General features: G+C 28.9%; 2 protein-coding genes and 1 long non-coding RNA gene across 5 annotated transcripts in view; all 3 read right to left on the minus strand.

Annotated features, from left to right (window-relative positions):
- Positions 1–23595, minus strand: part of LOC124316246 — a 686332-nt gene that overhangs the window by 533678 nt on the left and 129059 nt on the right. The window lies entirely within an intron of this gene.
- On the minus strand, positions 751–2367 carry LOC124316620. Of its 3 annotated transcripts, XR_006911862.1 has the most exons (6): positions 2271–2367; positions 1938–2201; positions 1712–1871; positions 1540–1652; positions 1173–1392; positions 751–1097 (listed from the first exon to the last, which is right to left on the minus strand). It is a non-coding gene; the product is annotated as an uncharacterized LOC124316620 (long non-coding RNA). The 3 variants fall into 3 exon arrangements; XR_006911863.1 differs by having other exon boundaries at positions 751–1385; XR_006911861.1 differs by having other exon boundaries at positions 751–1392.
- Positions 4127–4715, minus strand: LOC124316564. The gene is made up of 2 exons (XM_046782577.1): positions 4541–4715; positions 4127–4470 (listed from the first exon to the last, which is right to left on the minus strand). The coding sequence occupies exons 1-2, from the start codon at positions 4713–4715 to the stop codon at positions 4151–4153; spliced, it is 495 nt and encodes a 164-aa protein (XP_046638533.1). The 3' UTR covers positions 4127–4150.

The raw sequence follows: 23595 nt of genomic DNA on the forward strand, positions 1-23595 counted from the left end.
CCAACACACACACATGGAGGAGAACCAGAATACAGAGCTATACAATGTGTTCTCACTCTACATTGCTCTAATACATGCCTTATCTACATGTAGGGAGAGAAAAACCGGACTATGGAGAATAGTTGAAAGAGTTTTTTGTATAGGTGTTAAAGATGTTACTTTTGTATGGATTTTACGAGATTTTAAACGTGTGTTTAGCACATGCAATGGACATGTGTTCAATTCCGCTGGAAATCCGGTATGACCATCCATCAATGTCATAGAGTCTATCATGTATCGAAAAAAGTCATGCAGTATCCCTATAACAGAAGGTAACCAACGGTCACCAATACCTTTTAACATCTTACATTTCTTTTTTAATAATGGGATATACTAAAGCACAAGCAGAATCATTAGATGAAGTCCAAAAGAAGAAAAAAGGGTTGGCACCTGCTGCTCTACAGTGCACATCGATAAAATGAAGAAGATCAGGAACATTTTAGCGCGAGTTAATCCAACGATCAGATGATGACCATTATAAATACAAAACTGATGGACTCATTCCGCAATTGACCACAGAATAGACAAACTATTTGTAGATGAAAACGATGCTTGGATGACCTCCACAATCATTCATTGTTCCAGCCTCTTGCTTAGTCAACTCGATGCATTTTTTTCTACGCCGTGCATTGCTGGATAGACCGATAGACTACCAATTAAACATATTTGCCATGTATCTGTATTTAAGGATCAAAATAATAAAAAACACTCGAATGATCAACGCCTATATTTCTGAATTCAATCCGACAAATAAAAACATAATAAACAACTGGCAAACGAGTATATAGCAGTGATTAACCGAATCTTAAGTAAAGAAGAGTAATTTAGGATAAAACAAAGATTTACATGGAATATTTGTAAAAATGTTTTATAGTTTACAAGATAATTAATCGATTTTCTTGATAGTTTCTTGAGTTTTTCAACTCGAGGTTGAACAACACATTTAATTCATGTGGGCGAATAACACGAGTACAGAAACAGGTAGTGAGGTTTAGACATAACAACAAAGAGAACAATATGGAATTGCATTTTGTTATGGCCGGTTGAGAGAGCTAATTCTATATTTGAAAAGAAAACAAAATTATTCTAATTTATTAGGAAAATTCGATATTAAAAATCTCGATTCTCCGCACCTGAGATTTAAACTGGATCGCGAGAATGGAAGACTTGGAGTTCATCGTGCGGTCCGTAGAATTCTTCGAACGAGATGTAGCCATCTCGGTCGTGATCTTCGTGCTGGAAGATCTCTTCAGTAATCTTGAGAGGATCTTGCTGCTGCGGTGCTCCTTCTTCAGCAGGGACCTCTTCAGCTTTCTCAGTTGGGAAAATGTGCTTTTTTATGTAATCTGCCACCTTAAAATTAAACCCATGTAAGCATATGAATAAAAGAAGCACACTCAAGTCAACTGAAAGTATAAATAATCAAATCCAATATTGAAAATAAGCAACACCAATTATAGCTGATGAGCAAGTGAGCACACAAAGAGTCCAATTGTTTACCTCTTCTTTCGACAACTGGTTGTTGGAATCACTGTCAATCTGTTTGAAAACATTCTGGGGAGGTGGGGCCTGGTTGATGCCCATCAACTCGACATCAAAAAGCAGTGTGGCACCTGAATGATTTGTAAACATGAATGACTTATTCAGTTTCAGTAGTTTTAATCAGTCATACCGCCAGGAATGATGTTTCCAGCTCCCTTATCTCCAGAGCCCAGCTCTGTAAAACATGTCACAAAAGTCTGCCTTTTCTCCTGTAGTGGCTGTACTTCCTAACCAGCCGAAGTGTGGGAACACAAATACATGTAATGTAAATGTGGATGTGTTTATGCATCCTAAATTAAATTTTAGAGAAGAATTGAGTTGATAATTCTAAGAAAAAAAATTTGAAAGCCCCATACTTTTCTTAACTGTAGGAACACTTTTCCCTTCAATGGTTCTCAGCTTTCGTTTGATGCCATCTAAGGCTGGACAATTTGTGGCTCTGTTAGCAGATTTTGGATTCAATGCTGAATGACCAAAGGATGAGCTGGTTGTAAAATGTGCAGCAACATTATCAAATTTGGTTGTCATCGGTGAAGGACAAGGAGGTTCCAAGACTGAGACCAAAGATGGTTTACTTTCTTGCGATTCAGTTAAGTTTCCCTTCAACTGACTATCGTCACCTAGAGGTAATGAAAACACAAATTAGATATATGTATGATCACAATTTATTTAAAAAAAAACAGCATTACCAGGGCCACGAGCTTTTGCTTTTAACTGTCCGAGAAACGATATTAATTCTTTGGGAACCTTTCCCATCTCAACACAATCCTGTTTGTACCATTTGTACAACTGTAGGTACATTGTGTATTCATCTACGTCGTTGCAAGACATTCTTGTTTGGAAAAATAAAAAATAAATCAGTAATGACTTTTAGGGCCACACGAGGCAAGTTCTTGTGGGAAAAGATCTTCTGAAACCACCATGGCAACAGATTTGATAGTGGTGTCGATATGAGACTTTTGATGCAGATATATCTGTTTTTTGATCAATATATCAAAGTATCGATATATTAGATATATCTGTATCAAAGTCCGCTTCTCCTGTCATCTAGGAGTCAGAAATACAAACTACGGGTTATTGGACGAAGTGTATAAAATTTCTATTGTTTTTATAAAAAAATTTTAAAAGAACAGTCATTTTGCCCCTTCTCAACTCGTATCTATGTTTTAAACCCGTTTGAGATCGAACAGTCGAGCTGATTGCTATGTGTCAGTATCTTTTTCATCAAGTGCAATCAGGAATAAGTTAAACGGAAAATGGCTAGAAACGTTATGCTTCATTTCGAAAAAGAAGTGAAACCGGCAAAAATGACCTGAGCTTTCCTACTTGCAAACGTATAATCGAAAGACCGACTAATAAGACGCACATCTACAATTTATGGACACTCTTAAATGAAATATGCAATGATAGGATTGGTATAGTGGCTAGCGTCCGCATGTCAGAATCTCGAGGTCTAAATTTCAACTCCAGTTGCCAGCTTTGGCTAATACAAAAATTAAAAATTGCTCAATATGCTGTGATATGTTTTTTTCTATGTTATCATTTTAACTAAATACCTGGCGACAGAAACTCGTTGACAGAAAATAAAAACCGTCATCTGAAGCATTAAAACAGTGAATTGCATCATTTTCTTTTTCCGCACAATAACGCCTGACTTTTCCTCGTGTTTTTTTCCCCACTCATTGGAGCTTTATACGTTTAATATTTGTTCATTTGATTAAGCTAGCATTTTTATCTTTAAAAGATTGATTATGAGCAATTAAATATAAATAAACCTTGTCGTCTTTTTCCTTTCATTAAACAATCGATAATGAAGAGATACAACCTATTTAAAAATTTTGCCACTTGGCAGCGTTGTTAGTTTGATATTTTCCCGATACAGATATATCAGAATATCGCGATCGATTTTTCTGATATCAGATAATCTAAAAAATATCTAATATCGACAACACTAAGATTTGACAGAGCAACAAAGGCAACAACCACGACCGATAGAGATGGCCATCCTATCGCTAGATGGCATTCGCCATCCTATCGCTAGATGGCATTCGCCAACCTATCGCTAGATGGCAGCATTAAGTACACCAGGCTCTAAGAGGATATTTTTGAAAATCGAAAATCTCGAATCGAAATTTAAAAAATAAATTTAACATTTAACACTCATAGTGTTATCGAAGACAATAGAACAAACATTTCTTTTTTAACTTTTAAATTAAGGAGACACTAGAACTAGCTTATAGGACACTAGAACTAAACAGTATTTAAAACTATGTTAAAACTTTGACAATTTGGAATTAAAAAATTTAATTTGGATTTTGTAAATTTTATAACGTTAAAATTTAAAATGTCTTCGAAGACGCTAGAACTAGAAGTAGAGACACTAGACCTAGCTAAATTTTAAAATGTAAATTTTTGACGACACTAGAACTGACTTATGTTTATGTTCTATTGTAAAGTTCTAGTGTCTACATGTTAAAAGGACTAGTGTCAACGGGGATTTTTTTCTTTATGAGCTGTCAGGGGAGCCAAAATAGCGACGTCATCCGAAGACGACGTGATAGTCTTCCTGCTAGGCATCAGGAACTAAGCCACTTGCAGTTGCTGTCCTCATTCTAACGGCGAAAGCCGGAGGTGTCAGGGCAGCTGACGCAGCGACATTTTCATCCGAGGACGCCGAGAAAGTCTTCCTGCCAGTCGCTGGATCTGGGGCAGTTACAGTGCGCTTTCCAATAGCGACAGTCGGAGCTGCCAGTAGGGAAGATAATCTACTAGGTGGAGGAGTTGGCGGTAACTCATTTGAGACCTCAGAATAAGCTTCGTCAAGGTCGGAGATTACTACCACATCCTGGATGTCAGATTCCGTTCGATCAAATATCTTCCGTTTTACACCTGTACAAATTTTTTTAAAGATTTATTCATCAGTAAACATTACTTTTCGTGTGTATTAACTAAATACTACCTTGTGTGTCTTCAATGGTGTTGCACAGGGAAGCTTTAAAGGGAGAAGTGCTTGTCGCCACCAAGCTGCTGCCAGAAGAAATAGATTTCGAAGGTGAAGGGGATACGGCGAAAGATCCTGAACTTGAGTTTGTTGTCTTTTGACTTATTTTTTTGCGACCATAAGCATGGCCCATCCTTTTGATTCGGTTCTCCTCCTTTTTTTTTCTTTGATGCTTCCAACTCTTGTTGCCTACTGGCACCACACTGCTGAGCAACAATTATTGCTTCCTCTCCTACAGCGCTGATAAACGGTCCAGTAATGTCACTGGATGCAGTAACCGCTTCTTGCAAGTTTATCTTGTCATCTAAATTAAAATATTACATTACTGACATGTAAATACTACACAATAAACCATTTTATGAATGGTGATACTGAGAACAGTATACTACATACCTACCAACCAACTGTTGATAATAGTTGTAAGTCGGTCTTGATCTTCTTTCCAATATCAGTCTCATTAGCAAATTGCTTCATCCATAGCCATCAAAATGCCAGCTTTTTCTAACAGCTGTAGGGGAATGAATTCCAAGCAGTATTTCTAGCTTGAACTTCTCGCAGAACTTTTCAGCCTGTACAAACAAGAAATATCAAGACTAATTGATCAACACTTAGTATGCAATATAAAGAAATACGCAATTACCTCTTTTTTAAATGCTAATGTCCGACGTTTTCTTGCTGATTCACTCAATCCATCGCCAATCCCAAGAGGGCTTTTTTTAAATTGCCAAAAACACTTTCGTTTGTTTCACTTGAAGATAATCACCTTCATCACTTTTTTCACAGTCAGAGTTCTCCATCACAATCACACTTTAAAAAAGGTAAATAGAAAGCACTTGGTAAACGAATAATTAAAGCACCTGACAGTTCAAACGAAGAGGTGGGCTAGCTCAGGCGGGGGTGAGCTATTTTCAAAACAGTCGTCTGACGCTAAGGACGAGTTGCGGCCATCAGCCGCTTGGATCGCTTAAATACCGTGCCGCCGACGGGCTCACCCGCGCCTGAGCTGGCTCAGTGCAACCCATGTTGAAATTTAACATTTAACACTCATAGTGTTATCGAAGACAATAGAACAAACATTTCTTTTTTGACTTTTAAATTAAGGAGACACTCGAACTAGCTTATAGGACACTAGAACTAAACAGTATTTAAAACTATGTTAAAACTTTGACAATTTGGAATTAAAAAATTTAATTTGGATTTTGTAAATTTTATAACGTTAAAATTTAAAATGTCTTCGAAGACGCTAGAACTAGAAGTAGAGACACTAGACCTAGCTAAATTTTAAAATGTAAATTTTTGACGACACTAGAACTGACTTATTTTTATGTTCTATTGTGAAGTTCTAGTGCCTAAATGTTAAAAGGTCTAGTGTCTATTAGGTCTAAAGTAGGCATGCCGACGATATCAATTGTTTTACAAGTTTAAACAAATTTCTTTTTAGACGATGTGTTAATTCGATGTCCAATACACTATTTAAAGTCTTTAAAATCAATGAATCTATTAAGACACTCATGAAGGAAAAGAAATAGAAATAAGATTGATAGAAAATCTTCCAGGAAGTGAAAACACAACTTCAATGAATTTGAAATGACGATATCAATTGTTTTACAAGTTTAAACAAATTTCTTTTTAGACGATGTGTTAATTCGATGTCCAATACACTATTTAAAATCTTTAAAATCAATGAATCTATTAAGACATCCATGATGGAAAAGAAATAGAAATAAGAGTTGATAGAAAATCTTCCAGGAAGTGAAAACACAACTTCAATGAATTTGAAATGACGATATAAATTGTTTTACAAGTTTAAACAAATTTCTTGTTAGATGATATGTTAATTCGATGTCCAATACACTATTTAAAGTCTTTAAAATCAATGAATCTATTAAGACATCCATGATGGAAAAGAAATAGAAAAAAGAGTTGATAGAAAATCTTCCAGGAAGTGAAAACACAACTTCAATGAATTTGAAATAACGATATCAATTGTTTTACAAGTTTAAACAAATTTCTTGTTACACGATATGTTAATTCGATGTCCAATACACTATTTAAAGTCTTTAAAATTAATGAATCTATTAAGAAATCCATGATGGAAAAGAATGAATTAAATGAATTTAAAATTACGATTCTGATTGTTTTACAAATTTCAAGGGTTTCCCTGTTACAGGATATGTTAATCGATGTCCAATACACTATTTAAAGTCTTTAAAATCAATGAATATATTAAGACATCCATGTTGGAAAAGAAATAGAAATAAGAGTTGATAGAAAATCTTCCAGGAAGTGAAAACACAACTTCAATGAATTTGAAATGACGATATCAATTGTTTTACAAGTTTAAACAAATTTCTTGTTAGATGATATGTTAATTCGATGTCCAATACACTATTTAAAGTCTTAAAAATCAATGAATCTATTATGACATCCATGATGGAAAAGAAATAGAAATAAGAGTTGATAGAAAATCTTCCAGGAATTGAAAACACAACTTCAATGAATTTGAAATGACGATATCAATTGTTTTACAAGTTTAAACAAATTTCTTGTTACACGATATGTTAATTCGATGTCCAATACACTATTTAAAGTCTTTAAAATTAATGAATCTATTAAGACATTCATGATGGAAAAGAATGAATTTAATGAATTTAAAATTACGATTCTGATTGTTTTACAAATTTCAAGGGTTTCCCTGTTACAGGATATGTTAATCGATGTCCAATACACTATTTAAAGTCTTTAAAATCAATGAATATATTAAGACATCCATGTTGGAAAAGAAATAGAAATAAGAGTTGATAGAAAATCTTCCAGGAAGTGAAAATACAACTTCAATGAATTTGAAATGACGATATCAATTGTTTTACAAGTTTAAACAAATTTCTTGTTACACGATATGTTAATTCGATGTCCAATACACTATTTAAAGTCTTTAAAATCAATGAATCTATTAAGACACTCATGAAGGAAAAGAAATAGAAATAAGAGTTGATAGAAAATCTTCCAGGAAGTGAAAACACAACTTCAATGAATTTGAAATGACGATATCAATTGTTTTACAAGTTTAAACAAATTTCTTGTTAGATGATATGTTAATTCGATGTCCAATACACTATTTAAAGTCTTAAAAATCAATGAATCTATTATGACATCCATGATGGAAAAGAAATAGAAATAAGAGTTGATAGAAAATCTTCCAAGAAGTGAAAACACAACTTCAATGAATTTGAAATGACGATATCAATTGTTTTACAAGTTTAAACAAATTTCTTTTTAGACGATGTGTTAATTCGATGTCCAATACACTATTTAAAGTCTTTAAAATCAATGAATCTATTAAGACACTCATGAAGGAAAAGAAATAGAAATAAGATTGATAGAAAATCTTCCAGGAAGTGAAAACACAACTTCAATGAATTTGAAATGACGATATCAATTGTTTTACAAGTTTAAACAAATTTCTTTTTAGACGATGTGTTAATTCGATGTCCAATACACTATTTAAAATCTTTAAAATCAATGAATCTATTAAGACATCCATGATGGAAAAGAAATAAAAATAAGAGTTGATAGAAAATCTTCCAGGAAGTGAAAACACAACTTCAATGAATTTGAAATGACGATATAAATTGTTTTACAAGTTTAAACAAATTTCTTGTTAGATGATATGTTAATTCGATGTCCAATACACTATTTAAAGTCTTTAAAATCAATGAATCTATTAAGACATCCATGATGGAAAAGAAATAGAAAAAAGAGTTGATAGAAAATCTTCCAGGAAGTGAAAACACAACTTCAATGAATTTGAAATAACGATATCAATTGTTTTACAAGTTTAAACAAATTTCTTGTTACACGATATGTTAATTCGATGTCCAATACACTATTTAAAGTCTTTAAAATTAATGAATCTATTAAGACATTCATGATGGAAAAGAATGAATTTAATGAATTTAAAATTACGATTCTGATTGTTTTACAAATTTCAAGGGTTTCCCTGTTACAGGATATGTTAATCGATGTCCAATACACTATTTAAAGTCTTTAAAATCAATGAATATATTAAGACATCCATGTTGGAAAAGAAATAGAAATAAGAGTTGATAAAAATCTTCCAGGAACTGAAAACACAACTTCAATGAATTTAAAATGACGATTCTGACTGTTTTACAAATTTCAAGGGTTTCCCTGTTACAGGATATGTTCATCGATGTCCAATACACTATTTAAAGTCTTTAAAATTAATGAATCTATTAAGACATTCATGATGGAAAAGAATGAATTTAATGAATTTAAAATGACGATTCTGATTGTTTTACAAATTTCAAGGGTTTCCCTGTTACAGGATATGTTAATCGATGTCCAATACACTATTTAAAGTCTTTAAAATCAATGAATATATTAAGACATCCATGTTGGAAAAGAAATAGAAATAAGAGTTGATAGAAAATCTTCCAGGAACTGAAACACAACTTCAATGAATTTAAAATGACGATTCTGATTGTTTTACAAATTTCAAGGGTTTCCCTGTTACAGGATATGTTCATGGATGTCCAATACACTATTTAAAGTCTTAAAAAATTGATGAATCTATTTAGACATTCATGATGGAAAAGTATGAATTTAATGAATTTAAAATGACGATTCTGATTGTTTTACAAATTTCAAGGGTTTCCCTGTTACAGGATATGTTAATCGATTTCCAATAAACTATTTTAAGTCTTTAAAATCAATGAATATATTAAGAAATCAATGTTGGAAAAGAAATAGAAATAAGAGTTGATAGAAAATCTTCCAGGAACTGAAAACACAACTTCAATGAATTTAAAATGACGATTCTGATTGTTTTACAAATTTCAAGGGTTTCACTGTTACAGGATATGTTAATCGATGTCCAATAAACTTTTTAAAGTCTTTAAAATCAATGAATCTATTAAGAAATCCATGATGGAAAAGAAATAGAAATAAGAGTTGATAGAAAATCTTCCAGGAAGTGAAAATACAACTTCAATGAATTTGAAATGACGATATCAATTGTTTTACAAGTTTAAACAAATTTCTTGTTACACGATATGTTAATTCGATGTCCAATACACTATTTAAAGTCTTTAAAATCAATGAATCTATTAAGACACTCATGAAGGAAAAGAAATAGAAATAAGAGTTGATAGAAAATCTTCCAGGAAGTGAAAACACAACTTCAATGAATTTGAAATGACGATATCAATTGTTTTACAAGTTTAAACAAATTTCTTGTTAGATGATATGTTAATTCGATGTCCAATACACTATTTAAAGTCTTTAAAATCAATGAATCTATTAAGACATCCATGATGGAAAAGAAATAGAAAAAAGAGTTGATAGAAAATCTTCCAGGAAGTGAAAACACAACTTCAATGAATTTGAAATAACGATATCAATTGTTTTACAAGTTTAAACAAATTTCTTGTTACACGATATGTTAATTCGATGTCCAATACACTATTTAAAGTCTTTAAAATTAATGAATCTATTAAGACATTCATGATGGAAAAGAATGAATTTAATGAATTTAAAATTACGATTCTGATTGTTTTACAAATTTCAAGGGTTTCCCTGTTACAGGATATGTTAATCGATGTCCAATACACTATTTAAAGTCTTTAAAATCAATGAATATATTAAGACATCCATGTTGGAAAAGAAATAGAAATAAGAGTTGATAAAAATCTTCCAGGAACTGAAAACACAACTTCAATGAATTTAAAATGACGATTCTGATTGTTTTACAAATTTCAAGGGTTTCACTGTTACAGGATATGTTAATCGATGTCCAATAAACTTTTTAAAGTCTTTAAAATCAATGAATCTATTAAGAAATCCATGATGGAAAAGAAATAGAAATAAGAGTTGATAGAAAATCTTCCAGGAAGTGAAAATACAACTTCAATGAATTTGAAATGACGATATCAATTGTTTTACAAGTTTAAACAAATTTCTTGTTACACGATATGTTAATTCGATGTCCAATACACTATTTAAAGTCTTTAAAATCAATGAATCTATTAAGACACTCATGAAGGAAAAGAAATAGAAATAAGAGTTGATAGAAAATCTTCCAGGAAGTGAAAACACAACTTCAATGAATTTGAAATGACGATATCAATTGTTTTACAAGTTTAAACAAATTTCTTGTTAGATGATATGTTAATTCGATGTCCAATACACTATTTAAAGTCTTAAAAATCAATGAATCTATTATGACATCCATGATGGAAAAGAAATAGAAATAAGAGTTGATAGAAAATCTTCCAAGAAGTGAAAACACAACTTCAATGAATTTGAAATGACGATATCAATTGTTTTACAAGTTTAAACAAATTTCTTTTTAGACGATGTGTTAATTCGATGTCCAATACACTATTTAAAGTCTTTAAAATCAATGAATCTATTAAGACACTCATGAAGGAAAAGAAATAGAAATAAGATTGATAGAAAATCTTCCAGGAAGTGAAAACACAACTTCAATGAATTTGAAATGACGATATCAATTGTTTTACAAGTTTAAACAAATTTCTTTTTAGACGATGTGTTAATTCGATGTCCAATACACTATTTAAAATCTTTAAAATCAATGAATCTATTAAGACATCCATGATGGAAAAGAAATAAAAATAAGAGTTGATAGAAAATCTTCCAGGAAGTGAAAACACAACTTCAATGAATTTGAAATGACGATATAAATTGTTTTACAAGTTTAAACAAATTTCTTGTTAGATGATATGTTAATTCGATGTCCAATACACTATTTAAAGTCTTTAAAATCAATGAATCTATTAAGACATCCATGATGGAAAAGAAATAGAAAAAAGAGTTGATAGAAAATCTTCCAGGAAGTGAAAACACAACTTCAATGAATTTGAAATAACGATATCAATTGTTTTACAAGTTTAAACAAATTTCTTGTTACACGATATGTTAATTCGATGTCCAATACACTATTTAAAGTCTTTAAAATTAATGAATCTATTAAGACATTCATGATGGAAAAGAATGAATTTAATGAATTTAAAATTACGATTCTGATTGTTTTACAAATTTCAAGGGTTTCCCTGTTACAGGATATGTTAATCGATGTCCAATACACTATTTAAAGTCTTTAAAATCAATGAATATATTAAGACATCCATGTTGGAAAAGAAATAGAAATAAGAGTTGATAAAAATCTTCCAGGAACTGAAAACACAACTTCAATGAATTTAAAATGACGATTCTGACTGTTTTACAAATTTCAAGGGTTTCCCTGTTACAGGATATGTTCATCGATGTCCAATACACTATTTAAAGTCTTTAAAATTAATGAATCTATTAAGACATTCATGATGGAAAAGAATGAATTTAATGAATTTAAAATGACGATTCTGATTGTTTTACAAATTTCAAGGGTTTCCCTGTTACAGGATATGTTAATCGATGTCCAATACACTATTTAAAGTCTTTAAAATCAATGAATATATTAAGACATCCATGTTGGAAAAGAAATAGAAATAAGAGTTGATAGAAAATCTTCCAGGAACTGAAACACAACTTCAATGAATTTAAAATGACGATTCTGATTGTTTTACAAATTTCAAGGGTTTCCCTGTTACAGGATATGTTCATGGATGTCCAATACACTATTTAAAGTCTTAAAAAATTGATGAATCTATTTAGACATTCATGATGGAAAAGTATGAATTTAATGAATTTAAAATGACGATTCTGATTGTTTTACAAATTTCAAGGGTTTCCCTGTTACAGGATATGTTAATCGATTTCCAATAAACTATTTTAAGTCTTTAAAATCAATGAATATATTAAGAAATCAATGTTGGAAAAGAAATAGAAATAAGAGTTGATAGAAAATCTTCCAGGAACTGAAAACACAACTTCAATGAATTTAAAATGACGATTCTGATTGTTTTACAAATTTCAAGGGTTTCACTGTTACAGGATATGTTAATCGATGTCCAATAAACTTTTTAAAGTCTTTAAAATCAATGAATCTATTAAGAAATCCATGATGGAAAAGAAATAGAAATAAGAGTTGATAGAAAATCTTCCAGGAAGTGAAAATACAACTTCAATGAATTTGAAATGACGATATCAATTGTTTTACAAGTTTAAACAAATTTCTTGTTACACGATATGTTAATTCGATGTCCAATACACTATTTAAAGTCTTTAAAATCAATGAATCTATTAAGACACTCATGAAGGAAAAGAAATAGAAATAAGAGTTGATAGAAAATCTTCCAGGAAGTGAAAACACAACTTCAATGAATTTGAAATGACGATATCAATTGTTTTACAAGTTTAAACAAATTTCTTGTTAGATGATATGTTAATTCGATGTCCAATACACTATTTAAAGTCTTTAAAATCAATGAATCTATTAAGACATCCATGATGGAAAAGAAATAGAAAAAAGAGTTGATAGAAAATCTTCCAGGAAGTGAAAACACAACTTCAATGAATTTGAAATAACGATATCAATTGTTTTACAAGTTTAAACAAATTTCTTGTTACACGATATGTTAATTCGATGTCCAATACACTATTTAAAGTCTTTAAAATTAATGAATCTATTAAGACATTCATGATGGAAAAGAATGAATTTAATGAATTTAAAATTACGATTCTGATTGTTTTACAAATTTCAAGGGTTTCCCTGTTACAGGATATGTTAATCGATGTCCAATACACTATTTAAAGTCTTTAAAATCAATGAATATATTAAGACATCCATGTTGGAAAAGAAATAGAAATAAGAGTTGATAGAAAATCTTCCAGGAACTGAAACACAACTTCAATGAATTTAAAATGACGATTCTGATTGTTTTACAAATTTCAAGGGTTTCCCTGTTACAGGATATGTTCATGGATGTCCAATACACTATTTAAAGTCTTAAAAAATTGATGAATCTATTTAGACATTCATGATGGAAAAGAATGAATTTAATGAATTTAAAATGACGATTCTGATTGTTTTACAAATTTCAAGGGTTTCCCTGTTACAGGATATGTTAATCGATTTCCAATAAACTATTTTAAGTCTTTAAAATCAATGAATATATTAAGAAATCAATGTTGGAAAAGAAATAGAAATAAGAGTTGATAGAAAATCTTCCAGGAACTGAAAACACAACTTCAATGAATTTAAAATGACGATTCTGATTGTTTTACAAATTTCAAGGGTTTCACTGTTACAGGATATGTTAATCGATGTCCAATAAACTTTTTAAAGTCTTTAAAATCAATGAATCTATTAAGAAATCCATGATGGAAAAGAAATAGAAATAAGAGTTGATAGAAAATCTTCCAGGAAGTGAAAATACAACTTCAATGAATTTGAAATGACGATATCAATTGTTTTACAAGTTTAAACAAATTTCTTGTTACACGATATGTTAATTCGATGTCCAATACACTATTTAAAGTCTTTAAAATCAATGAATCTATTAAGACACTCATGAAGGAAAAGAAATAGAAATAAGAGTTGATAGAAAATCTTCCAGGAAGTGAAAACACAACTTCAATGAATTTGAAATGACGATATCAATTGTTTTACAAGTTTAAACAAATTTCTTGTTAGATGATATGTTAATTCGATGTCCAATACACTATTTAAAGTCTTAAAAATCAATGAATCTATTATGACATCCATGATGGAAAAGAAATAGAAATAAGAGTTGATAGAAAATCTTCCAGGAATTGAAAACACAACTTCAATGAATTTGAAATGACGATATCAATTGTTTTACAAGTTTAAACAAATTTCTTGTTACACGATATGTTAATTCGATGTCCAATACACTATTTAAAGTCTTTAAAATTAATGAATCTATTAAGACATTCATGATGGAAAAGAATGAATTTAATGAATTTAAAATTACGATTCTGATTGTTTTACAAATTTCAAGGGTTTCCCTGTTACAGGATATGTTAATCGATGTCCAATACACTATTTAAAGTCTTTAAAATCAATGAATATATTAAGACATCCATGTTGGAAAAGAAATAGAAATAAGAGTTGATAGAAAATCTTCCAGGAAGTGAAAATACAACTTCAATGAATTTGAAATGACGATATCAATTGTTTTACAAGTTTAAACAAATTTCTTGTTACACGATATGTTAATTCGATGTCCAATACACTATTTAAAGTCTTTAAAATCAATGAATCTATTAAGACACTCATGAAGGAAAAGAAATAGAAATAAGAGTTGATAGAAAATCTTCCAGGAAGTGAAAACACAACTTCAATGAATTTGAAATGACGATATCAATTGTTTTACAAGTTTAAACAAATTTCTTGTTAGATGATATGTTAATTCGATGTCCAATACACTATTTAAAGTCTTAAAAATCAATGAATCTATTATGACATCCATGATGGAAAAGAAATAGAAATAAGAGTTGATAGAAAATCTTCCAAGAAGTGAAAACACAACTTCAATGAATTTGAAATGACGATATCAATTGTTTTACAAGTTTAAACAAATTTCTTTTTAGACGATGTGTTAATTCGATGTCCAATACACTATTTAAAGTCTTTAAAATCAATGAATCTATTAAGACACTCATGAAGGAAAAGAAATAGAAATAAGATTGATAGAAAATCTTCCAGGAAGTGAAAACACAACTTCAATGAATTTGAAATGACGATATCAATTGTTTTACAAGTTTAAACAAATTTCTTTTTAGACGATGTGTTAATTCGATGTCCAATACACTATTTAAAATCTTTAAAATCAATGAATCTATTAAGACATCCATGATGGAAAAGAAATAAAAATAAGAGTTGATAGAAAATCTTCCAGGAAGTGAAAACACAACTTCAATGAATTTGAAATGACGATATAAATTGTTTTACAAGTTTAAACAAATTTCTTGTTAGATGATATGTTAATTCGATGTCCAATACACTATTTAAAGTCTTTAAAATTAATGAATCTATTAAGACATTCATGATGGAAAAGAATGAATTTAATGAATTTAAAATTACGATTCTGATTGTTTTACAAATTTCAAGGGTTTCCCTGTTACAGGATATGTTAATCGATGTCCAATACACTATTTAAAGTCTTTAAAATCAATGAATCTATTAAGACATCCATGATGGAAAAGAAATAGAAAAAAGAGTTGATAGAAAATCTTCCAGGAAGTGAAAATACAACTTCAATGAATTTGAAATGACGATATCAATTGTTTTACAAGTTTAAACAAATTTCTTGTTACACGATATGTTAATTCGATGTCCAATACACTATTTAAAGTCTTTAAAATCAATGAATCTATTAAGACACTCATGAAGGAAAAGAAATAGAAATAAGAGTTGATAGAAAATCTTCCAGGAAGTGAAAACACAACTTCAATGAATTTGAAATGACGATATCAATTGTTTTACAAGTTTAAACAAATTTCTTGTTAGATGATATGTTAATTCGATGTCCAATACACTATTTAAAGTCTTAAAAATCAATGAATCTATTATGACATCCATGATGGAAAAGAAATAGAAATAAGAGTTGATAGAAAATCTTCCAAGAAGTGAAAACACAACTTCAATGAATTTGAAATGACGATATCAATTGTTTTACAAGTTTAAACAAATTTCTTTTTAGACGATGTGTTAATTCGATGTCCAATACACTATTTAAAGTCTTTAAAATCAATGAATCTATTAAGACACTCATGAAGGAAAAGAAATAGAAATAAGATTGATAGAAAATCTTCCAGGAAATGAAAACACAACTTCAATGAATTTGAAATGACGATATCAATTGTTTTACAAGTTTAAACAAATTTCTTTTTAGACGATGTGTTAATTCGATGTCCAATACACTATTTAAAATCTTTAAAATCAATGAATCTATTAAGACATCCATGATGGAAAAGAAATAGAAATAAGAGTTGATAGAAAATCTTCCAGGAAGTGAAAACACAACTTCAATGAATTTGAAATGACGATATAAATTGTTTTACAAGTTTAAACAAATTTCTTGTTAGATGATATGTTAATTCGATGTCCAATACACTATTTAAAGTCTTTAAAATCAATGAATCTATTAAGACATCCATGATGGAAAAGAAATAGAAATAAGAGTTGATAGAAAATCTTCCAGGAAGTGAAAACACAACTTCAATGAATTTGAAATGACGATATCAATTGTTTTACAAGTTTAAACAAATTTCTTGTTAGATGATATGTTAATTCGATGTCCAATACACTATTTAAAGTCTTAAAAATCAATGAATCTATTATGACATCCATGATGGAAAAGAAATAGAAATAAGAGTTGATAGAAAATCTTCCAAGAAGTGAAAACACAACTTCAATGAATTTGAAATGACGATATCAATTGTTTTACAAGTTTAAACAAATTTCTTTTTAGACGATGTGTTAATTCGATGTCCAATACACTATTTAAAATCTTTAAAATCAATGAATCTATTAAGACATCCATGATGGAAAAGAAATAGAAATAAGAGTTGATAGAAAATCTTCCAGGAAGTGAAAACACAACTTCAATGAATTTGAAATGACGATATAAATTGTTTTACAAGTTTAAACAAATTTCTTGTTAGATGATATGTTAATTCGATGTCCAATACACTATTTAAAGTCTTTAAAATCAATGAATCTATTAAGACATCCATGATGGAAAAGAAATAGAAATAAGAGTTGATAATAAATCTTCCAGGAAGTGAAAACACAACTTCAATGAATTTTAAATGACGATATAAATTGTTTTACAAGTTTAAACAAATTTCTTGTTAGATGATATGTTAATTCGATGTCCAATACACTATTTAAAGTCTTTAAAATCAATGAATCTATTAAGACATCCATGATGGAAAAGAAATAGAAATAAGAGTTGATAGAAAATCTTCCAGGAAGTGAAAACACAACTTCAATGAATTTGAAATGACGATATCAATTGTTTTACAAGTTTAAACAAATTTCTTGTTAGATGATATGTTAATTCGATGTCCAATACACTATTTAAAGTCTTAAAAATCAATGAATCTATTATGACATCCATGATGGAAAAGAAATAGAAATAAGAGTTGATAGAAAATCTTCCAAGAAGTGAAAACACAACTTCAATGAATTTGAAATGACGATATCAATTGTTTTACAAGTTTAAACAAATTTCTTTTTAGACGATGTGTTAATTCGATGTCCAATACACTATTTAAAGTCTTTAAAATCAATGAATCTATTAAGACACTCATGAAGGAAAAGAAATAGAAATAAGATTGATAGAAAATCTTCCAGGAAATGAAAACACAACTTCAATGAATTTGAAATGACGATATCAATTGTTTTACAAGTTTAAACAAATTTCTTTTTAGACGATGTGTTAATTCGATGTCCAATACACTATTTAAAATCTTTAAAATCAATGAATATATTAAGACATCCATGTTGGAAAAGAAATAGAAATAAGAGTTGATAGAAAATCTTCCAGGAAGTGAAAATACAACTTCAATGAATTTGAAATGACGATATCAATTGTTTTACAAGTTTAAACAAATTTCTTGTTACACGATATGTTAATTCGATGTCCAATACACTATTTAAAGTCTTTAAAATCAATGAATCTATTAAGACACTCATGAAGGAAAAGAAATAGAAATAAGAGTTGATAGAAAATCTTCCAGGAAGTGAAAACACAACTTCAATGAATTTGAAATGACGATATCAATTGTTTTACAAGTTTAAACAAATTTCTTGTTAGATGATATGTTAATTCGATGTCCAATACACTATTTAAAGTCTTAAAAATCAATGAATCTATTATGACATCCATGATGGAAAAGAAATAGAAATAAGAATTGATAGAAAATCTTCCAAGAAGTGAAAACACAACTTCAATGAATTTGAAATGACGATATCAATTGTTTTACAAGTTTAAACAAATTTCTTTTTAGACGATGTGTTAATTCGATGTCCAATACACTATTTAAAGTCTTTAAAATCAATGAATCTATTAAGACACTCATGAAGGAAAAGAAATAGAAATAAGATTGATAGAAAATCTTCCAGGAAATGAAAACACAACTTCAATGAATTTGAAATGACGATATCAATTGTTTTACAAGTTTAAACAAATTTCTTTTTAGACGATGTGTTAATTCGATGTCCAATACACTATTTAAAATCTTTAAAATCAATGAATCTATTAAGACATCCATGATGGAAAAGAAATAGAAATAAGAGTTGATAGAAAATCTTCCAGGAAGTGAAAACACAACTTCAATGAATTTGAAATGACGATATAAATTGTTTTACAAGTTTAAACAAATTTCTTGTTAGATGATATGTTAATTCGATGTCCAATACACTATTTAAAGTCTTTAAAATCAATGAATCTATTAAGACATCCATGATGGAAAAGAAATAGAAATAAGAGTTGATAGAAAATCTTCCAGGAAGTGAAAACACAACTTCAATGAATTTGAAATGACGATATCAATTGTTTTACAAGTTTAAACAAATTTCTTTTTAGACGATGTGTTAATTCGATGTCCAATACACTATTTAAAATCTTTAAAATCAATGAATATATTAAGACATCCATGTTGGAAAAGAAATAGAAATAAGAGTTGATAGAAAATCTTCCAGGAAGTGAAAATACAACTTCAATGAATTTGAAATGACGATATCAATTGTTTTACAAGTTTAAACAAATTTCTTGTTACACGATATGTTAATTCGATGTCCAATACACTATTTAAAGTCTTTAAAATCAATGAATCTATTAAGACACTCATGAAGGAAAAGAAATAGAAATAAGAGTTGATAGAAAATCTTCCAGGAAGTGAAAACACAACTTCAATGAATTTGAAATGACGATATCAATTGTTTTACAAGTTTAAACAAATTTCTTGTTAGATGATATGTTAATTCGATGTCCAATACACTATTTAAAGTCTTAAAAATCAATGAATCTATTATGACATCCATGATGGAAAAGAAATAGAAATAAGAGTTGATAGAAAATCTTCCAAGAAGTGAAAACACAACTTCAATGAATTTGAAATGACGATATCAATTGTTTTACAAGTTTAAACAAATTTCTTTTTAGACGATGTGTTAATTCGATGTCCAATACACTATTTAAAGTCTTTAAAATCAATGAATCTATTAAGACACTCATGAAGGAAAAGAAATAGAAATAAGATTGATAGAAAATCTTCCAGGAAATGAAAACACAACTTCAATGAATTTGAAATGACGATATCAATTGTTTTACAAGTTTAAACAAATTTCTTTTTAGACGATGTGTTAATTCGATGTCCAATACACTATTTAAAATCTTTAAAATCAATGAATCTATTAAGACATCCATGATGGAAAAGAAATAGAAATAAGAGTTGATAGAAAATCTTCCAGGAAGTGAAAACACAACTTCAATGAATTTGAAATGACGATATAAATTGTTTTACAAGTTTAAACAAATTTCTTGTTAGATGATATGTTAATTCGATGTCCAATACACTATTTAAAGTCTTTAAAATCAATGAATCTATTAAGACATCCATGATGGAAAAGAAATAGAAATAAGAGTTGATAGAAAATCTTCCAGGAAGTGAAAACACAACTTCAATGAATTTGAAATGACGATATCAATTGTTTTACAAGTTTAAACAAATTTCTTGTTAGATGATATGTTAATTCGATGTCCAATACACTATTTAAAGTCTTAAAAATCAATGAATCTATTATGACATCCATGATGGAAAAGAAATAGAAATAAGAGTTGATAGAAAATCTTCCAAGAAGTGAAAACACAACTTCAATGAATTTGAAATGACGATATCAATTGTTTTACAAGTTTAAACAAATTTCTTTTTAGACGATGTGTTAATTCGATGTCCAATACACTATTTAAAGTCTTTAAAATCAATGAATCTATTAAGACACTCATGAAGGAAAAGAAATAGAAATAAGATTGATAGAAAATCTTCCAGGAAATGAAAACACAACTTCAATGAATTTGAAATGACGATATCAATTGTTTTACAAGTTTAAACAAATTTCTTTTTAGACGATGTGTTAATTCGATGTCCAATACACTATTTAAAATCTTTAAAATCAATGAATCTATTAAGACATCCATGATGGAAAAGAAATAGAAATAAGAGTTGATAGAAAATCTTCCAGGAAGTGAAAACACAACTTCAATGAATTTGAAATGACGATATAAATTGTTTTACAAGTTTAAACAAATTTCTTGTTAGATGATATGTTAATTCGATGTCCAATACACTATTTAAAGTCTTTAAAATCACTGAATCTATTAAGACATCCATGATGGAAAAGAAATAGAAATAAGAGTTGATAATAAATCTTCCAGGAAGTGAAAACACAACTTCAATGAATTTGAAATGACGATATAAATTGTTTTACAAGTTTAAACAAATTTCTTGTTAGATGATATGTTAATTCGATGTCCAATACACTATTTAAAGTCTTTAAAATCAATGAATCTATTAAGACATCCATGATGGAAAAGAAATAGAAATAAGAGTTGATAGAAAATCTTCCAGGAAGTGAAAACACAACTTCAATGAATTTGAAATGACGATATCAATTGTTTTACAAGTTTAAACAAATTTCTTGTTAGATGATATGTTAATTCGATGTCCAATACACTATTTAAAGTCTTAAAAATCAATGAATCTATTATGACATCCATGATGGAAAAGAAATAGAAATAAGAGTTGATAGAAAATCTTCCAAGAAGTGAAAACACAACTTCAATGAATTTGAAATGACGATATCAATTGTTTTACAAGTTTAAACAAATTTCTTTTTAGACGATGTGTTAATTCGATGTCCAATACACTATTTAAAGTCTTTAAAATCAATGAATCTATTAAGACACTCATGAAGGAAAAGAAATAGAAATAAGATTGATAGAAAATCTTCCAGGAAATGAAAACACAACTTCAATGAATTTGAAATGACGATATCAATTGTTTTACAAGTTTAAACAAATTTCTTTTTAGACGATGTGTTAATTCGATGTCCAATACACTATTTAAAATCTTTAAAATCAATGAATCTATTAAGACATCCATGATGGAAAAGAAATAGAAATAAGAGTTGATAGAAAATCTTCCAGGAAGTGAAAACACAACTTCAATGAATTTGAAATGACGATATCAATTGTTTTACAAGTTTAAACAAATTTCTTGTCAGATGATATGTTAATTTGATGTCCAATACACTATTTAAAGTCTTAAAAATCAATGAATCTATTATGACATCCATGATGGAAAAGAAATAGAAATAAGAGTTGATAGAAAATCTTCCAGGAAGTGAAAACACAACTTCAATGAATTTGAAATGACGATATAAATTGTTTTACAAGTTTAAACAAATTTCTTGTTAGATGATATGTTAATTCGATGTCCAATACACTATTTAAAGTCTTTAAAATCAATGAATCTATTAAGACACTCATGAAGGAAAAGAAATAGAAATAAGATTTGATAGAAAATCTTCCAGGAAGTGAAAACACAACTTCAATGAATTTGAAATGACGATATCAATTGTTTTACAAGTTTAAACAAATTTCTTGTTAGATGATATGTTAATTCGATGTCCAATACACTATTTAAAGTCTTAAAAATCAATGAATCTATTATGACATCCATGATGGAAAAGAAATAGAAATAAGAGTTGATAGAAAATCTTCCAGGAAGTGAAAACACAACTTCAATGAATTTGAAATGACGATATAAATTGTTTTACAAGTTTAAACAAATTTCTTGTTAGATGATATGTTAATTCGATGTCCAATACACTATTTAAAGTCTTTAAAATCAATGAATCTATTAAGACATCCATGATGGAAAAGAAATAGAAATAAGAGTTGATAGAAAATCTTCCAGGAAGTGAAAACACAACTTCAATGAATTTGAAATAACGATATCAATTGTTTTACAAGTTTAAACAAATTTCTTGTTACACGATATGTTAATTCGATGTCCAATACACTATTTAAAGTCTTTAAAATTAATGAATCTATTAAGACATTCATGATGGAAAAGAATGAATTTAATGAATTTAAAATTACGATTCTGATTGTTTTACAAATTTCAAGGGTTTCCCTGTTACAGGATATGTTAATCGATGTCCAATACACTATTTAAAGTCTTTAAAATCAATGAATATATTAAGACATCCATGTTGGAAAAGAAATAGAAATAAGAGTTGATAGAAAATCTTCCAGGAACTGAAAACACAACTTCAATGAATTTGAAATGACGATATCAATTGTTTTACAAGTTTAAACAAATTTCTTTTTAGACGATGTGTTAATTCGATGTCCAATACACTATTTAAAGTCTTAAAAATCAATGAATCTATTATGACATCCATGATGGAAAAGAAATAGAAATAAGAGTTGATAGAAAATCTTCCAAGAAGTGAAAACACAACTTCAATGAATTTGAAATGACGATATCAATTGTTTTACAAGTTTAAACAAATTTCTTTTTAGACGATGTGTTAATTCGATGTCCAATACACTATTTAAAGTCTTTAAAATCAATGAATCTATTAAGACACTCATGAAGAAAAAGAAATAGAAATAAGATTTGATAGAAAATCTTCCAGGAAGTGAAAACACAACTTCAATGAATTTGAAATGACGATATAAATTGTTTTACAAGTTTAAACAAATTTCTTGTTAGATGATATGTTAATTCGATGTCCAATACACTATTTAAAGTCTTTAAAATCAATGAATCTATTAAGACACTCATGAAGGAAAAGAAATAGAAATAAGATTTGATAGAAAATCTTCCAGGAAGTGAAAACACAACTTCAATGAATTTGAAATGACGATATCAATTGTTTTACAAGTTTAAACAAATTTCTTGTCAGATGATATGTTAATTTGATGTCCAATACACTATTTAAAGTCTTAAAAATCAATGAATCTATTATGACATCCATGATGGAAAAG

Source organism: Daphnia pulicaria, chromosome 12 (genome assembly GCF_021234035.1).
Source record: "Daphnia pulicaria isolate SC F1-1A chromosome 12, SC_F0-13Bv2, whole genome shotgun sequence".
NCBI lineage: Eukaryota > Metazoa > Arthropoda > Branchiopoda > Diplostraca > Daphniidae > Daphnia > Daphnia pulicaria.

Bases quoted from the DNA above. Each gene is read 5' to 3' on its own strand.
- LOC124316564 (XM_046782577.1), bottom strand. From the start codon at position 4,715: ATGGGCCATGCTTATGGTCGCAAAAAAATAAGTCAAAAGACAACAAAC. The intron at 4,471-4,540 runs GTAGTATTTAGT...AAATTTGTACAG, and splicing joins CACCATTGAAGACACACAAG to GTGTAAAACGGAAGATATTT.